Genomic DNA, 19,613 nt, shown 5'->3' on the forward strand with positions numbered 1-19,613 from the left:
TAGAATGAGTTGTTTTAGTATTTCTTTATTTCATCTAACGTTTAATAGTAACATCACTCAAATAAGAAATAATTATTTCCGTGACAAGTTATTTAAAAAATAAAATCAAATACATATCTATACATAATGACAAATAAAGTACATCATACGCATACGCACAAACAAAGATGAAAAATAGAAAACAATAAAAAAAGAAATGACAAAAGGTAAAAAATAAGATTTCGGTATCTTAAAATGGTGAAAATAAAAAAACGAAACTGAAATTCGAATTCTATACTTTGAAATACCCTAAAATGACAACAATCGAAAAATTCTTCGAAAATCTGAAAAGTATGAGTCGATATATCCTAAAACGGTAAAACTCGAACAAAAGAAACTGAAATTCGAATTCTAAACGTTAAAATACCCTAGAATGGCAACAATCAAAAAAATTTTCAGAAATCTGAAAAATACGAGTCGATATATCATAAAACGGTAAAATTTTAAAAAACAAAAATGAAATTCGAATTCTATACGTTGAAATACGTAAGAATGTCACTAATCAAAAAATCATTCGAACATCTGAAAAATACGAATCAATATATCATAAAAAACAAAATTCAGAAAAACGAAATTGAAATTCAAAAATACGAATTAACATATCATATAAACAAAAAAATCAAAATATTGAACTGAAATTATGTCATTACATCGTAAAATGTGTCAAAAAACACAAAATTCGAAAAACCGAATCTCAAACTCGAAAACTACATATGAAAAAACCCTAAAACAGAAAAAACGGATATAAAATTCAGAAACTACACGTTAAGAAACCCTAGATAAGAAAATTTTCAATTTACCCCCTAAACAAATTCTATCACAAACAGGTCCAATATTTATCCTTGGCCCCTCAGTAATTTTCTAATCTCTTAGCGCCCTATAGTTTCAAAAAAGCAAATTTTCGCCTAACCCACGATATACACAACAACAGCCCACTGTCACGTGGCAAATTTCAAAAAAGCCCGCCGTGGACTGAGGACGCTTACCCAGCTCCCTAATGTTTTGAAAACGCTAATTAACCCCCCTAACCCACAGTCAATCCCTCCTGACCGTGGGAAACAGTGTTCTCAGAGTCAGACTGTCGATCGCTTCGAAAGGATTTTTCAGTCGAAAATTCGTCGTTTCGGCCTCCAATTTCAACACAAATCAAGTCTACATAGCCTATAACACAAAACTCCTCAACCAATTCAAGGAAAACAAACAAAAATCAAAACATTTTAAGCATTGTTCAAAATCAAAACCCTAAAGTTTCAAACCGCAAAATCTCACTCAAATATCAATAATATGAACAATAACTTAATTCAAACATGATAACGGAAGATATGCTAACGTTCTTTGCCATTTGCGGTTGCTGGAAAGCACAAAAATCATCGAAAATCTGGGCGACCGTGGGATAGGGGAAAATTTCGGATTTTCCACTATTTTTGAACAGTGAAATGCCCAAAGATTACTGTGAAAACCGGGGAAATTTGTTGTGTTTATATATGGGACAGTTTCGATATTTCACAAAAGTTGGGCATTTTTTTTTTAATCTGAATGTTTTTAGCAATTTCGCTTAAACCCCCTTAATTTTGGCTATTTATTATAATTTCCCTTTAGTTTTCCTAATCTAACTATGAAAACTATGTCTATATAATGACATGAGTCTTGTTATTCAAATCAATTAATTGAAGTTATCAATAAACTTCATATTTGAGTTTTCTTAATAATTTCTTTCCAAATATTGCATAAAATTCTTACTATTTCTTTTTGTCTATTGAACTATATCAACGCTAAATATTCTTGTAAACAATATCATAATTCTATCAACTTTTGTCCTTCGTCATATTATAATTGATATACCATTGGATCTCTATGTGACATTGGTGTTTCTTTGATTTTGTTATACATAGTGATGTTATCTTGTCTTCTATCTTTCTAATGTGGAGATAGTAGGCAAGATAAACCTAAGTTGTTTCCTTTGGCTTTTCAGTCGAGATTGTCATTTTGCTTTAATATACATTTTACTTATCAAAAAAAAAAAAAGACTTGTCAGCTTGGAGAAGGATAAGCTTGGCAAGTTGACAGGTTAATTAAGGCAGAAGAGTCCCTTGCTAAGCAAAAACTGAGATTTTTTCGGCTAAGGAAAGGTAATAATAATACCAGATACTTCTTCAAATGTGTAAGTAGGAGAAGAAATAGAAACAAGATAAATTGCATCAAAAGGAGGTATAGGAGTTTTGTGGATGAACCAAATAGTATCGAAGTGAATTCGTTAGGCATTTGGCATTTTAAAGATCTATTCAACATAGCAGCGGGCAACCCCTCTCTTGTATAAATAAGGGTTATAATCAACAAGAAGCTCACAAAAACTCAAGCTTTGAACGTGGTTAAGGCCATCACTAAAGTAAATTGAGAAAACTCTTTTCTACGTGTATAACAACAAATCGCCAAGGTTAGATGATTGTTGCCTTCTCTTTCAAGAAAGTTTGGAATATTGTAAGAGATGATGTGCGCGCTAATAAAAGTTGTATTTTTTTTTAATTGGTAAGTAAATCTGTATTAAACCAAAAGAAACAAGCATAAAAAGGCAAGGGGAACAAACCAAGTTCCTCTTCTCCAACTCTTGGCACAAAATGCAGAGTAGTAGGCAAGATAGCGAAATCTGTTCATAGTATATACAAAGCTTTACAAGCATAAACCCCTCTAATCTAGTATTATCAACAAAAATACAAAAGGACCAAATCATATAACAAGATCCCAAGCAACCAATCATATATTAAAAATTTCTGAGTATGGTAAACTTATCAAAGAAGGGCATTGTGACTCATTTGAGGGTAAAAATCCCTTTTACCATTATAGAGAACAATAAAGAAACCATTTAGACACTTAATTTGGAGTCTTCAACACTAACATTTGAAGTTTTTATCGGAAATGATTTTTCATCTCTTAAGCATAGCAACATGTAGCCTTGTGGATAATCACAGAAGTTTTCATGTAGTACCTCCATTATATCTTTCAATGAAAATGACGTGGCGAGTTACTATAAGATATTAAGCAAATTTTGAGTTTCTTTTGCTTTTCCTCTTTATCTTAGATATTTCACTTCTCCCAATCCTGATTCTAGAGAAAGTAACAGTGCATTAGGAGGAAACTTTCAAGTACAAACTTACCAAAAAAAGTGCAGAATATTCAGTTGCTCAGACATAAGCGATCCACAACTTGCCTAAAAACAAATGCTTGCTAAAACTACAAATAGATCAGAAACAGATAAAAGGAGTTCACAGTACATGCAAAGTACACATTACTTGAACAATATACCAGAAAAGCTTTGCAATCACCAGACACAGCGGTAGGTCTCATAAGATTCTGTTATTTCACCACTATAGGTTACTTTTACCACCTGCCCTCTCTCGAGTCCATAATAGCATGCAATTGCATCTTTTTTCAACATTCTAGGAAGCTGAGAAGAAATATTAGGGGAAAAAAAAAAAAAGCTTAGTTTAAAGTACAATTTCATCAATAAGGTAAGCTGGTATATGTTCCCTAATACAAGTTATCCAGAGTACTCGAAGAAGTTCCCAACCTCAAATGTCTCAAAATAGCTTCTTATGCAGAAGAGATAATGCAAGCAATACACATGGATATTCTTCTAGTAAGCACATATTAATCAAACTCTGTCATCTCATAATAAGAAATATGAAACCTAAGAATTTCTTCTAGGAAAGCAATTCAGTGATGGATCAATCAGCTCAACATACTTTAACATAAGTTGATAAACAAAGACCTATCAAGAGCCAATTCTCCTTCAATTTCATAATATTTACCGAAGAAGAAATGAATCCTGTCTGGCAAACCAATGCTGTTTTATCTGCATAGGGAAGTATAGGAATTATGATGGCCAAAAGCATAGAGTGAGAAGTAGCTTTGACTTCTAACCTAGAAATATACAAAGTATAATGTTACACCAGAAAAATTCGATATTGTTCCTCAGGTTTAGTTTAATTTGTTTTATTGTTTGTTTACCCTTTTATAAAAAATAAAACTATACGTATAAACAAACTATACAAATTGAAGTAACATCTTGCGATTGAATGATGCAATTGTTTACTCTTTCTCCTACTTCAAAATCATCAAATCAGATGTTATCATTTCAATTTATACAAATAAATTTGTATAATTTGTTTGTATAAGTAGTATTATTTTTTTATAAAATGCTTCATATATAGAGTAATTTCTAACGGCTTACAAGAGGCCTTTTTGCTAGCAAGGAATTTTTGAACTTTCATCATAAATTGATGCCAAGTAGAAATTTCTCCACACCAAACAACAGCGCTAGAGAAGCACGATAATGTGCTTACTAGATAAACAATAGAAACCCCCTTGGTCACTCGACAATTACATACTTTTGAAACACATCATTACTATTCAAGTACCATTCTTATGTACATACTAGCCCTCATTCTTAGAACATTCTTCCAGCATACAAATACGTATGTACAGAAATTAAATCAACAATAAGCACTAAACAGCCACTCTTTAATCGTATACTCTTTCTCTTTTATAATTTTTGTTAATCTACCTATAGACACAGAAATCATGCATATCAAAGTTTTTAAAATGTATTTAGACATAGCATGGAATTACTTCTTGAGATAGGCTTACCTCATAACTTCAAATTTAGAACAGAAAACTAATACTGTTTGACAATTAAGTTTTTCTAGCAAGTGAATAAACCTCTGCAACAAGAGGTCTTCGATAGGTGCGTTGTACCAGTATTGAGGCAGGGAGAGGGGGGATTTGGCTAATTCATTTTAGGGATGAGACTGCTGAAGTGTAAACATTAAATTTTTTTTTGGCAATTGTGTAAACATTAAATTGATGGTTCAACATTAAAAAATTAGTAATTTGCTTGCATATGGGTGATGGTTCTTGTATGGTATAGTGGCATTAGAAATGTTAATTGTACAATGGTGGTGACAATGATCATATGGAGATGGCACAGTGTATATATGATGGTAGTTTTACCGTGGTCAAGGTGGGGATGGTGATGATCGTAAGGTTGTGATTGGTGAGAGCAAACGTGGTTGGATAGCAGTGATAGTTGATGTACTGTAATTACATACATTAAGAAGAAAATAAGAATCTCAACACCGGGCATTGATATGACATATTAAATTAAGTGCTAAATTGAAACGTGCTTACCAAGCAAACTTTGAAATAGTATGTATCGTGAATATATGTTAATGTCTATGTTTTGAATTTTCAGATCCAAGTGCCTGACTTTGTTTTCTCCAAAGCCTCTCATCATTAAACCCACTTCCATTTCCTTAAATTAAATGCCAAATTTATTTAAAGTACAAAGCTTATACATTAATCAGGGAAAATTTTAAATTGTTTTTCACTAAGACTTTGGATAAACATTTTAACATTGGTGATATTTAGTGCAAACCAACAGAAAAGACAGCAAAAGGAGCTATTTTATTAACTTGTTTTACTGGAGTACCAAACTGACCTGCTTTTCTTCGATACAATACTTCTTTAGGACTCTTTCCTTCTCTTGATCAGTCAGTACATGATGGTGGGGTTTCAAGACATGCTTTGTGATATTAACGAGCAAGTCCATAATCTAATAACAGGCCAAGTCTAGTAAGAGATCAAGAACATATAACAAGTCCAAAAGTTCTTGCATTAGTTTAAAAAAATAATTAACTAATATTTTAACCAAAAAAAGGAATAATTAACTAATAAGTTCCATATTAGATCAGAAAAAATAAGGAAGTTTGTACATAGAAAGGCTCGTGCCTGGAAGAACCAAAATGAAGAATTAACTCATTTAACAGCTAAGAGCAGTATATAAGTTTCCAATGTTCAGAAGTAAAATAATTTAAAAAGATAAAGGAACATGATTATAGTTTGCAACACAATATGAATAAGTAATCTTTGAACCAGTTAATTTTACAAACATGGCTAATGCTATGAAAGCAAGAAACAATGGCAATGTCAATTATCATTTTCAAGTCAATCACCCAGAAATGATTACCTATATCTTCATTTAAAATGTTCGATTTGGCAGTCTAGAAAATGAAGGAAATAAAATCAAAACTCTAATGAGAGCACAATCAACTACTAATTCCATTCCTCCTTTCCCTTCAGATTCCTGTTACCAAATGTGGGGTCAAATCCGGGGAAGGTACAATGAATTAAATACCAAAGAGTTTGGATTTAGCAATTTGTTTCCCTCGTGGAATCAGTAAACTATAATACCCAGAACTCATTTTGCATGGGATAACATAATGAAATAATAATTTTGGCTGATGAGGCAAATAAATAATGCAACCATTGGTAACATGTTGCAACCATCGGTTGTACAATAAATTCTAGCAATTAATAAAAGGAAAATTGAAACTAAGAAATACTTTATAGAATAAAAATTCTGCAAAGCAGCTCTACTTACAAACGACTCTCTATGAAATTGCCTAATTTCACCTCGGACGATACTCACTTTTATAATTGAATTTCGCAATCCTAACAAGAATATTAATAACTACTAACTCTTAGTGATCATCCTTATTCAAATTATATTTCTAAATAGTCCTAATCCTAACTGATGTCTTCTTTAGTTGTCTTCATTCCTCTTTTGCCGTTTCCTATTCCTTCATTTCATTCCTATTTTGCTGCTTTCCTATTCCTTTGCTTGTAAACCTCTAGCTCTTTAACTTTCGCTTCTGACAATGACAAGTTGCCACAATAGGGTGATTTTTGTGGGATAGGTAGTTAATAGGTCAATCACTGATTTTTGTAGGATAAGTAGTTAATAGGTGATGCAAAATCGATTGCTTGGAAGTGGAATATGAAGCTATTTGGTGAGCTTGATTTTGAGTTAGCTGACCAGTGGATACAATTTATTGAGGAATTTGGTTGGAGGCTTGGGAATGAAAAGGTTGATATGTGGGTGTCAGTGCAGCTGACTGTGAATCGGCTTGAGGTAAGTTAGCTGATTGATGGTGATTGGTTGACAGCAAATCTTGGCTTTCTGTCAGTTGGTTACTAGAAAAAGTGGAGTTGGTGGCTCCTTGTTGCATGTTTAATTTTTCCCATAACAACATCAACAGTTTGTCATGCCCGCAAATCATTCCTCAAATTTATGAAACTGAGCTTGGATTCCTCCTCTATCTTCTGAAATTGAACCTTGATTCTTGGCTTAGATTTTGCTCTTGTTGCAACAATTCTTTCAGCTCATGAATGTCCGTCTCAACTAACTCAACCCAATTAACCATTATAGTGTTGACTAAAGATCATCAACTTTGATACCAATTGTTATGACCCTCGGCTTTCCAGTACATCAAGCAATTAATAAAAGGAAAATTGAAACTAAGAATATTTAATAAATATCCACAGAGCAACTCTGCTTACAAAATGACTCCTTGAAATTTGCCTACTTTCAACTTGCACAATACTCACTTTTATCCTAATTGTTGTCTTCATTACTCTTTTGTCGTTTTCCCATTCATTTGCTTGTAAACCCTTAGCTCTTTAACTTTCCACTTCTAACGATGATAAGTTGCCACAATTAGCAGCCTAATATCGCAAGTCTTAATATTTCAATTTTTTCTAGAGTAATTTTTTATTCCCTAAGTTCCAATGTTTTTCAGAGGTTAACTAAGTTATATCACAGCTCTCTACATAGGTTTGTGGGATGTTCTCCAAACTATGAAAGAATGAATAGTGATTTAATACTTTCAACTTATCTTTTGGCTTATATGATGCATAACAATGTATATTTGGCAACAACTCAATCAACACCTCCAGATGAATATCCGATAGGTCGAAAATAAAATAAAACAACACACCACAACTTACAAGTATTGAAGTGCCAAAGATTTCAAAGCATTCCACCACCAAACCTTGGCAAGTAAATTTGGATAACAAAACTCTCTCGTGTTCAAGTTTTTATTAAACATCAACCAAAAAAATTACAAATGAAAAAGGAGATCTTAAAAGGGCTTTACAAGTGACACCCAAGTGGGATTAAAATTACAAATTAAATAAAAGAAAATAATAAAACATGGCACATTAATTAGCCACCTAATTGTCCCTCAAAAGTTAAATAAAAGACACATTGACAAGTTATCCCATATCCACAGAAATTTCTTAAAATGACAAGGACAAGAAGCCACCGATGTATGACAACCTTGTCTTTTGCTAACTGAGAAATAACTTGTTGCCACCCTTTTGTCAAGTCTTGCCTCCTCCATTAATGCATTGACCATCAATTGAAATGTTTCTTCCCATTTGCATATCCATATTCCAACAAAGAAAAGTGTATCCAAGAGATGGAATTGGACTACACTGGTCACCAATGAAATAGTTTGGACGGGTTAGATTTCCTTGTGGTTATTTGGGCTTGTCTTGTACGCACTGAATTACTTGGGCCAGATTGAATGGTTGATCCTGTTGGTTTTAGTTTGGGCCTTATCAAGGTTGACGGATGGTTTTAAAGGTGAATTTGTTAGGGTGAAGGTGTACACCAAAAAGAAGACCAATAGAGGGAGAGTGACATGTGGCCGACAAGCTGGAAGAAAGGAAGACAACCAAACAAGTTTGAAAAGTCCTTCAAGTCAGGAACAGCAGAGGACAAAAGCAAGGGAATTATATTTGATCCTGGGAAATTCAAGTGATGAGGTGGTAGATCCTAATTGGCAGAAAGGAGACAAAGGAGTGGGAGAGTAGATATAATCTTGCAGAAAGGAAGTATGGCAGGAGAGTTTTTTGAGGAAAAAGTAATAGGTAGGGAGAGTGCAGCCTCTCGAAAGCTGTGGGTTGAATAGTTGGTTTGGTGAAACTACTGCAGGAGTGTGTTTTGGAAGGTGTTGATTGTTGTTTGTGTAATTTTCTAGAAATGAATATTGTAACTCTGAATTAGAACAGAATGCTTCTGTAATTGTAACTATATTGCAGAATGAAATGAATTTATATTAATCCTGGAAATCTTGTTACATTGAGTATTTTATATTGCACTGTTACATTGGAACTATTCCGACTATATTGTGCAGCATACTGGTTTCAAGGGAGCCGTAGTCTGGAGCTGGTATCTGGCGGGAGCCTGCTTTTCTCTGGGTTGAAATCTCCCACTCACCAGGTCTGTAACATCCTGGTATCAGAGCATGACTCGGATGGAGACCAGGGTGGACAAAATAGAGGTAGAGTTAATCTCAGTGAAGGAAGGAATGGAGGTCATCCAATCAGAGTTGAAGGACGGCCATGCCAAGATAGAAAAAATGGAATCCAATATAGAGACCATCAAAGAATTCTTAAGAGAGATGAGAGAAGCATCCGTGGCACGAGAGAGTAACGATAAGGGAAAGGCCCCAATGGGAACCAATCCATCACCGATGCAAACGCACCTACCAGAGGCGCCAACGATACCATCCCCTGAAAGAACTGAAAAGGTGAATATGGGAGAAAGGGAAACCAGTGAAGAAGAGAGAGAGGAAAGAGTAAGAGGGGGAGATAGCAGAAGAGATCTTCAATACAGGCGGCTAGAGTTGCCTCTCTTCGGCGGTGATGGAGCGCTAGATTGGGTATCCAAGGTGGAGTGCTACTTCCAAGTCAATAGGTTAACGGAACAGGAGAAGTTAAACGGCAACCGGCATCGGTATGGAAAGAGATGCCTTGCACTGGTTGCAGTGGCGCGAAAAGCATCAACCGTTCACCAATTGGAAGGCGTTCAAGCAAAAGTTGTTGGGACGATTCCCACCACCTGATGAGCGCTCAGTGGAGGAAGAGTTGTTTGCACTCCGACAAACGGGATTGGTACAAGAATATTGCAGCAGGTTTGAGTTGCTTTCAGCGACCGTTGACGATATTTCTGAAGACACCATGAAAGTCATATTCATGAATGGCTTGTCAGAGGAGATTCGATCGGAGGTGAGGATGTTTCATCCTCGGACGTTGTCAGAGATGATGACAAGGGCGCGACAAGTGGAGAAGAAGAACCAGATTATTGATGAACGGTATGTGCTACGTCTTGGAAGAAGCTTAAACAGGGGACAGACGCAAGGGACCCGACCCATATACCCAGCACCTTCCAGCCCAATTTTCATCTCACCCAACCCAAACTCTTTAGCCACAAACTCCAGACCCAATATTCCAACGAACTCAACCTCAGCCCAAACAACCTTTCGCACCCAGCTCAAAGACTCAACCAACCCATCGCTTAACCCAAATTTCAGCCCAACAAGAGCCCAAATTGAGACCCGCCCAACTTTTTATAATAAAACAATTCAGCCTTCCACACAGACCAACACTCATTCGCGTCCAGCAACCAGCACAGTTGCGTCTTCTTCATTTCCTCGACGAGAGAGCAATTTTTGACGACTTTCAAACAAAGAATTCAGACTTAAGGTTGAAAAAGGGCTTTGTTTCCGATGTGATGAGAAATTTGCCCCAGGTCATCGCTGTCGTTACCGTCAATTGAGAATTATGATAGAGGGAGAAAAAGAAATTGAGGGAGAAATGGGAGGAGAATTGGAAACGGTTGTAGAGGAAGGATCTTCTGTAGAAATTTCGAAAGAAGAAGCCAATTTGAACAGTAGTTCAGTGGTGGGGTTTGATTCACCTAAAACAATGAAACTTTTGGGAGAAATAAACAATAGAGGGGTAGTCATTTTGGTGGACAGCGGCGCAACTCACAATTTCCTCTCAGATAAATTGGTGCAAGAGTTGGGCTTACAAGTTTAGGCTGCTAAATACTCCGTGGTGCTTGGGGACGACCAAAAAATTCGAAGGGTGGGTCGTTGTGAGAGAGTCGAATTAAGGTTGCAGGGGCTCTCAATGTCGCTCAATTTTCTTTCTTTTCCCTTAGGAGGTGTAGATGTCATACTTGGGGTTGAATGGTTAAAACAATTGGGGGAGGTCAAAACCAATTGGAATAATCTTTGTATGAAATTTTGGTGGGATGGCAAAAGGGTGGAATTAAAGGGGGATTCTTCTCTACTTAGGCTGGAATCTTCTCTCAAAACCATGTGCAAACTGCTAAGCGACAGAGGACAGGGATTCTAGGTTGAATTGGGAATAATGGCAAAACACGAAAGGGCTGAAGAACCTACAATACCTCCAGAGATTCAAGAGCTATTGGAACAATTTGAAACTCTATTTCAGGAGCCTCAGGGGCTCCCACTACAAAGAAATCATGACCATGCTATCCGATTATTACCAGGCTCCCAACCTCCGAATCTACGACCCTACCATTACCTGTATTTTCAGAAAAATGAAATTGAGAAAATAGTGAAAGAGATGTTGGCAGTAGGGATGGTTCGACCCAGTGTGAGTCCTTTCTCCAACCCGATGATTTTAGTGCAGAAAAAGGATGGGGGTTGGCGGTTCTGCGTCGACTACCGAGCTCTCAATCATGTCACTGTTCCGGATAAATTTCAGATTCCCACCATTGATGAATTATTGGATGAATTAGGGGGTGCGAAGGTATTCAGTAAACTCGACCTAAAGTCTAAATACCATCAAATTAGAGTTTGTGAAGATGATGTCGAAAAAACAGCCTTTCGAACCCACGAAGGGCACTATGAATTTTTGGTCATGCCATTTGGATTAACCAATGCCCCCGCCACATTTCAAAGTTTGATGAACGAGATTTTCAGGCCTCATCTACAGAATTTGTCCTAGTTTTTTTTGATGACATATTGATCTACAGTCGGATATTTCAAGACCATTTGGAGCATTTGAGGGCTTTTTTGCAACTACTTCAGGATCATGGGCTAGTGATCAACAGGAAGAAATGCTCGTTTGGACAGAATCGGATTGAATATTTGGGTCACATTGTATCAAAACAAGGAGTAGAAGCTAACCCAAAAAAAATAAAGGATATGGAGGCTTGGCCTGTCCCAAGTGATTTGAGGGATTTAAGGGGGTTTTTGGGATTGACAGGTTACTATCGGAGGTTCGTAAGGGGTTATGGAAAAATCGCCGAACCCTTAACGAAACTATTAAAGAAAAATGCTTTTCATTGGGGAATGGAAGCACAAGAAGCTTTTGATGCCCTTAAAGTCGGCATGGTTTCTACTCCTATTTTGGCCATCCCAAACTTTTCTAAACAATTCGTAATCGAGACAGACGCATCTGGAGCAGGATTGGGGGTTGTACTTATGCAAGACGATCGACCTATTGCGTATTTAAGCAAAGCTCTTCCGTTAAGGAATCGTAGCAAATCTGTGTACGAAAGAGAATTAATGGCAATTGTGCTAGCTTTCCAAAAATGGCGTCATTACCTTCTCTGGCGGCATTTCAAAATTCGAACCGACCAAAAGAGCTTGAAGTTTCTGACAGAGCAGAAGATTACTGGCCATGAGCAGCAAAAATGGTTAGTAAAAATGTTAGGATTCGATTTCGAAATTATATATCATCCTGGTTGTGAAAATAAGGCCGCAGATGCCTTATCAAGGAACCCCAAATTCGTCTCCGAATGTGGAGCTGTAACAGTAGTTCAGTTGGGAGAAGCTGAAGACCTGCAAAAAGAAGTGGAGAATGACAAAAAATTAAAAGGTATTATTCAAGACTTGCTAAGCAATCCTACTTCCCACGTTGGCTATTCTTTAAGAGGGGGCAAGTTGCTATACAGAGGCAGATTAGTGGTGCCAAAATGTTCCAGGTTTATTCCTTCTTTGATTGCTGAGTTTCACTCATCATCTTATGGTGGACATTCTGGTTCTTTTAGAACCTATAAAAGGCTAAATTCTATTTTGTATTGGGAGGGTATGAAGCAAGATGTTAAGAGCTTTGTGGCAGAATGTGATGCGTGCCAAAGGATGAAATATCAGGCAATGTCACCAGCGGGCTTACTACAACCACTGCCCGTTCCGTCCAATAAGTGGGAGGACTTAACTATGGATTTCATCGAAGGCCTTCCAAAGGCAAAAGAAAGAGTGTTATTTTGGTGACCATGGATAGATTAACAAAATACGGTCATTTTATCGCACTACGCCACCCGTTCAATGCCAAAGACGTGGCAGAGGTGTTTATCAAAGAGGTGGTTCGCCTCCATGGGTTCCCACGAAGCATAGTTACAGACCGAGATCGTATTTTTCTAAGTCATTTTTGGACAGAAATTTTCAGGGCTGTTGGAACTATCTTAAAATATAGTACGGCCTACCATCCTTAGACGGATGGCCAAACCGAAATCGTGAATCGAAGTTTAGAAACGTACCTTCGCTGCTTTTGCTCAAGGCAGCCCAAAAATTGGCCTCGGTGGTTAGCATGGGCAGAATATTGGTACAACACGTCATTTCATAGTTCAACTGACATGACTCCGTTTAAAACCGTCTACGGGAGAGATCCCCCTCCCCTTTTGAGATGGGTGGAAGAAGAATCCAGGATTGAAAAGGTGAATTCCATGATTAAAGAGAGGAACTTAATTTTGGATGAATTAAAAAGCAATTTACACATGGCTCAAGAGAGAATAAGGAAGGCAACCAATAAACATCGAAGGGACATCGAATTTCAAGTAGGCGATTGGGTCTTCCTTAAGTTACAACCATACCGTTTTCGTTCATTGACATCTCGTCCGAATGAGAAACTCAGCCCCCGTTTTTATGGACCATTTCAAGTGTTTAAAAAAATAGGTGCAGTGGCTTATGAATTAAAACCACTTGAGAATGCAAGAATACACCCTGTTTTTCACATTTCTCAGTTGAAGCAGTAGATAGGATCTGCTCTACTGCCTCAGCCTTTACCTGACTGCCTCAGTGAAGAAATGGAGCTGCAAACTCAACCAGAAACAATTTTGGCACATAGATATTCCGAACAGGGGGACTTAGAGCTGCTGACAAAATGGCAAGGACTGTCGGACTGTGAGAATTCATGAGAGCTGTATAATAATCTCAAACACCTTTTTCCCAATTTGCACCTTGAGGACAAAGTGCCTCTTGATGGGAGGGGCAATGTTAGGGTGAAGGTGTACATCAAAAAGAAGACTAATAGAGGGAGAGTGACATGTGGCCGACAAGCTGGAAGAAAGGAAGACAACCAAACAAGTTTGAAAAATCGTTCAAGTCAGGAACAGCAGAGGACAGAAGCAAGGGAATTATATTTGATCCTGGGAAATTCAAGTGATGAGGTGGCAGATCCTAATTGGCAGAAAGGAGACAAAGGAGTGGGAGAGTAGATATAATCTTGCAGAAAGGAAGTATGGCAAGAGAGTTTTTTGAGGAAAAAGTAATAGGTAGGGAGAATGCAGCCTCTCGAAAGCTGTGGTTTGAATAGTTGGTTTGGTGAAACTACTGTAGGAGTGTGTTTTGGAAGGTGTTGATTGTTGTTTGTGTAATTTTCTAGAAATGAATATTGTAACTTTGAATTAGAACAGAATGCTTCTGTAATTGTAACTATATTGCAGAATGAAATGAATTTATATTAATCCTGGAAATCTTGTTACATTGAGTATTTTATATTGCACTGTTACATTGGAACTATTCCGACTATATTGTGCAGCATACTGGTTCCAAGGGAGCCGTAGTCTGGAGCTGGTATCTGGCGGGAGCCTGCTCTTCTCTGGGTTGAAATCTCCCACTCACCAAGTCTATAACAGAATTCACATCACATAACAATGTAGCTATGATGCCTTAGGTTTCTTTAAGTGATCCTTGGACTTTTACTATTAACTCAACATCTAATCAGCCCAAGATGTGATTCCAAGACAAATCCAAGTACAATATGCAAATCCTTCTTTTTCTTCTTTTTCCATGTCTCAAGATAGTGTTCACAACTATAAAGACAACCCATAAAACTTTGTTCATGACGATATTGTCTCCTCAAAAGCATTATACAATCCTCAAAAGCATGACTTTGTTCCATACTTACCATAATCTTCACAACAATGCATAAACATATTAGAAATGGCTTCTAGTTTTTGTCATGCATCAGTTTTCTAATTAAAGACAGTAATTACTTTTTATCCACTGGTTATCTTACTAGATATTGGTGAGAAAAGTTGGCAACATTACACAACCATACAAATAAATTATTAACAATGACACTATTGAATTAGCATAGACAGACATAACAATATATTAGAAAGTGATAATAAATCACATGAAAGATAACAGATATTAACAGAAATGAAACCCAAAAAGAAGATTCTTTAAAAAATGGAAAAATTTAATTTCTAGCCAACATGACCACACAATCAATTGAAGTGATAAAAGTGCCCTCCTTAAACATATTAACACAATAACTCCTTTAACCTTATCTTCGCCATTTATACTGAAATTATCCAATATCATTTGAGAGTTGACAAAAAGCTTTGATTCAGTGAATCAAATCAAGACTAGCATCTTCATCAAACACATCCCACATCACTAAGAGGTAAGATGACAATGTTTACAACATGAAGCTTTCATTATCAACATTTTAAGTTACCGTTATAAGCTTCATGTTTATCACTAATTCCTACATTTCAAGACTTGAATGAGTGAATTTAGGTGCCCAAGACATTGAGTTTTCTTGACTTGAGATTGGTGTGAGAAAATTTTCACAGTTGAAAATTACTTTATGATTGTATGTCGTGCAAGTAAAATTAAATCTTAGAATAATATGACTTAATATATAAAGTCTAGAAACGAAAAAAATCATAACTAAATCTTCATTCCTCATCCTTCTCTCTCACAATAGAAAACACAATTTCAGTAATTTGGTTCAAGAAGAGGCACCGTGTTTGAGGAAGATGCTATCAATAACTACTTGCGCCTCTCATTACTCCAAAAAATTATGTATTATTCTCAAGCTAATATATAAGGGCCTAACAACAGGTTTTATGCTCTTCTATTATTTCATTCTCAATAAATTTTGTCTAACTAAACAAAACCAATGTGTCCCGTAGTTTGAGCAAGCAAACTTCAACTTCTCATTTTCATTTTACGACGTCCATTTTCAAACAATAAAGATCAAAAAATGATAGGAAACTAGTCCTAAACAACAACAAAGGTTAGAGATACACTCACAAAATGTAAATCTCATTCTCATCTAATGCCAACCCATCAATTCAGAAATATCATTGTGGTTTTCACTCAAACAGCCCCATTCCAAATCTAACCTAGGTTTTCCAATATACCAGAAGAGATGAAAAAAAAAGCACGACATGGCAAAGAAGAGGATATCTTGTCAGTGAAAATTAAGGTCTCTTAAGTTACAACCTTTACAGCATGATTGCCAAACAAAATCTAACTTCAGAATTTTCTTCCCTCACATCACATGTATTGTGATTACCAATTATGTATCGTCAAAATTGTAATACCACATCCTCATTTCTTGATTACTTTGAAAACAGTAACCTAGAAATCCATATAAAAGAGTGAATAAGGCAATCCTAAAAAGTTCGCATGGATTTAATTGTTAGAAATAGCAAATAAAACACAACAAACATGTCATTAATCCATGCAGAAAAAATACTGAAAATAGATACTTTTTGGTGGTTCATGAACAATTAACCAATTGAAATTAAAATGATTTCCAACCCAATGTAACAAAATGATAATTACAACATGAGGAATCTAGCAATGAAAACTTGATATCAGAAAACACACCTGGAATAATTCCACTTTGAATGGGAAAAGATCCACAGCTTTTAGAGCCTGGTTTGTTATTTGATTTTGTAGGATCAATATCAGACCAGATAAGCTATCTTTATTAACAATTTGGGTTGCAATGCTACGGATGACATTAACTTTAATCATGCCAGGCCCACAGAAAAATACCACTATCTGCAATCACAAAAATATACACTGGAAAAATCCATAAACTTCAAATTGAACAATAAATTATTAGCATCTGATAACATTAAGTAACAGCAACAGGCCATGCAAGTGAACAACTGACTGAATTAAGGGTCCAATTGTCTCTACTTTTCCACAGCAGCTGTGGCCGCACACTTCTTTTTTGTTGTGGTATACCCGATAAACAATTCACTTAGTTTGGCACCAAATTGCAAACAAATGTAGACTAAAAATCACACATCCTAAGGTTCATAATTTAGCTTATTCTATGGAGTACGAAACCCAAAAGATTGTAAATTAAATTTACAATCAAATGAAAATCAGCATAAATTGGCCAAAATTTGACTGCAAACTCATGCCCAATCCATAAGGCCTACAACAAAGCTACAATAAGAAGAAAAATTAATATGATGCTTCAGCACTGGAACAAGAATATTGAGAAAGATTGCTGATAAAATTATAATATGAAGTAAAAACAAGGATCTGAATTTTCTTCCATTTTAAAGTCTTAATCTTTGCTCAAGCTGCATGCAATGACACTAGATTATCCTCAAGATTATGAACAAAAAAATTAGGATAAACATTTAAGAAAAAGTAGAGAAGTTTACCCGTTTAGAAGGGTGTGATCGATGAGTAACTGAGATACGGAGTCGGTCAACATCTGGGTCTTGGCCGTGAATAGCTCGGAAGTCTTGGAGAGAGAGATTGATTTCAGAGAGAGGAACATCGTAACCCCGGTCTCTCAACATCTCCAAAACAGTTCTACGTGACAAGTAGTATTTGCGACTGTCCCTACTGCCCTTATCCACCAAGTTGCCAAGGCAATTTCCCACTGCCTCTTCTCCTTCTAACCCACCGCCTTCCATCTGCTACTTCGCTCACTCTTGTTACAATAATTAAGATAGGCCTTCTTGAATTAGAGGGGTAAATGGATAAATCAGTCTTAAAAGAAATGTTGATTGACTTGATTCAAACAATATATTTTATTACGGATTGATAGAGCAACAGGGCGTTTCAGAGTATTTAAAGTGAAATATTATGATTTATATTTTGGAAGCTATAATTTAAGTATATAAATAATATATTATTTAAATATAATAATTGAAAGAGGTGAGGAGAAAAATTTAATCTCTTTTTTCATTTTTATAAGTGATATCAATCCTTGTTCTTATTCATCCCCGTTACAGGGATAAAAGGACTTTTTTATCCTTTTTTTACAAAAAAAATCTTATTTTCATTTTATCTCGTCCCGTCTCCACCCCTATAGGGAAAAATTCTATTCTTATATATTTTAAACACAATATAAATATATTAAATAATAAAATTAATTAAAATTTAAACTAACTCATTATTTCATATGTCATAAAAATCATATATTAAATACATTAATATGTACAACAAAAATATAAATATATTTAAAAAATATAAATAATTTAAAACTATAAAGATATGTTAATATTTTAAACGAAAATATTAACACAAAGGGGCAGGGATATGGATGGAGACGAGTAGGAGACACATGTATCTCCATCCCAGATCGTTCTCAATTATAAAAATATTTTTCTTTCTTATCCTCTTTTATATTTTTATCAAGAAATCTCCTCTCTGTTAGAGTCGAGAAAGGTCAGAAATCTCAAATTTAAGCCAAAATTATCATCTCTAATGTCATTATATGACTAGATATTATTTTATTTTTAATTCAAAATCATCTAATCATATGATAACACATAATCTGTGTACCAAAAGTGTTTATGCATAGTTTTATTGTATTTAAAAGCCCAAATATAATAAAATTTTGGCTAAAACTCTTATTCCCACCCAAGATTTGGTGAAATTCCAAACCCTCACCCATTAACTTTTAAAAGTTCAAATACCCACATATTTGTTAAAATTCAATGTTAGGGTTAGGACTAAAAATTCCACTTGGCGAAAAATATTTAAAAACAAAAAATTTATCAAAGTCTTAAGTTTAAAAATCTAACAAATTCCTTCTACCCAAACTTTTAAAAGTGATCATTTCTCTCAAGCGTTTCAATCTTTCCCCTTCCTTCTCTGGCAACGTTCGTCAACTGACTTCTCATCTATTAGTGCTCCCCTTAGGTTCCAAAACAAAGAAGTGCCCATGAAGGCAATGACTAAAAGCGACATCACAAATCGAAGCGTCTTGGCACTACTTTGTCCAGATCTTGACACCAATATTAGAGCTTAGCACTACTTCCACTTTAATGGATCTTGGTGTTGTCCAAAAGCATCTTCGATGAATTAAAGCATGATAGAAGTGGCTAAGATCTGTTGTGCAACAAATATGGATGAAACACGATGATCTATCTTGCGACATTGCTTCCAATTGTTGCGTCTTCATCATAGACGCTGGAGGGAGCGTTGACAGATCAAAGGTCAACTAGAGAACATTGTTGGAGAAGGAAGGGGACAGATTGAAATCCTAGGGGAGAAATGGTCTCTTTTCAAATTTTGGATAGGAGAAATTATTTGATTTTAAATCTAGTGGAGAAATATGATAAATTTTTAGTCTTTTTAATAATTTTTACTAAATGATATTTTTACTCTTGCCTTAACAGTGAATTTTAACATATAAATATATATTTAAGTTTTTAAAAATTAATTGATGAAAGTTTAAGATTTTCCAAAACCTTGGGTGGGAACAAGTCATTTGACCTAAATTTTATTAAAGTGATTAGCCAAAAGGTTTGTTTTTGATATGATGTAATTGGTTTTGAACCCAAAACCTTTTTTAAATTTCCATATATAGCCATCCAAGCTAATTTTTAAGGCCTTAATTTTGTATCTATGTCTAAC

The 19,613-nt window shown here is 35.5% G+C and overlaps 1 protein-coding gene across 5 annotated transcripts; it reads right to left on the reverse strand.

The window, feature by feature from the left end:
• Window positions 1–3,139: 3,139 nt before the first annotated feature.
• LOC123225610 (DNA-directed RNA polymerase V subunit 5A-like) lies at window positions 3,140–17,800 on the reverse strand. 5 transcript variants are annotated; one of them, XM_044649705.1, is made up of 4 exons: window positions 17,405–17,800; window positions 16,608–16,784; window positions 5,534–5,647; window positions 3,140–3,481 (listed from the first exon to the last, which is right to left on the reverse strand). In XM_044649705.1, the coding sequence occupies exons 1-4, from the start codon at window positions 17,660–17,662 to the stop codon at window positions 3,356–3,358; spliced, it is 675 nt and encodes a 224-aa protein (XP_044505640.1). In that variant the 5' UTR covers window positions 17,663–17,800; the 3' UTR covers window positions 3,140–3,355. The 5 variants fall into 5 exon arrangements, with proteins under 5 accessions (XP_044505640.1, XP_044505644.1, XP_044505643.1 ...); XM_044649708.1 differs by having other exon boundaries at window positions 3,468–3,889; XM_044649706.1 differs by lacking the exon at window positions 3,140–3,481 and adding an exon at window positions 4,787–5,130.
• Between the last annotated feature and the right edge of the window lie 1,813 nt (window positions 17,801–19,613).

Source organism: Mangifera indica, chromosome 9 (assembly GCF_011075055.1).
Source record: "Mangifera indica cultivar Alphonso chromosome 9, CATAS_Mindica_2.1, whole genome shotgun sequence".
In the NCBI taxonomy this organism is placed as follows: Eukaryota; Viridiplantae; Streptophyta; class Magnoliopsida; order Sapindales; family Anacardiaceae; genus Mangifera; species Mangifera indica.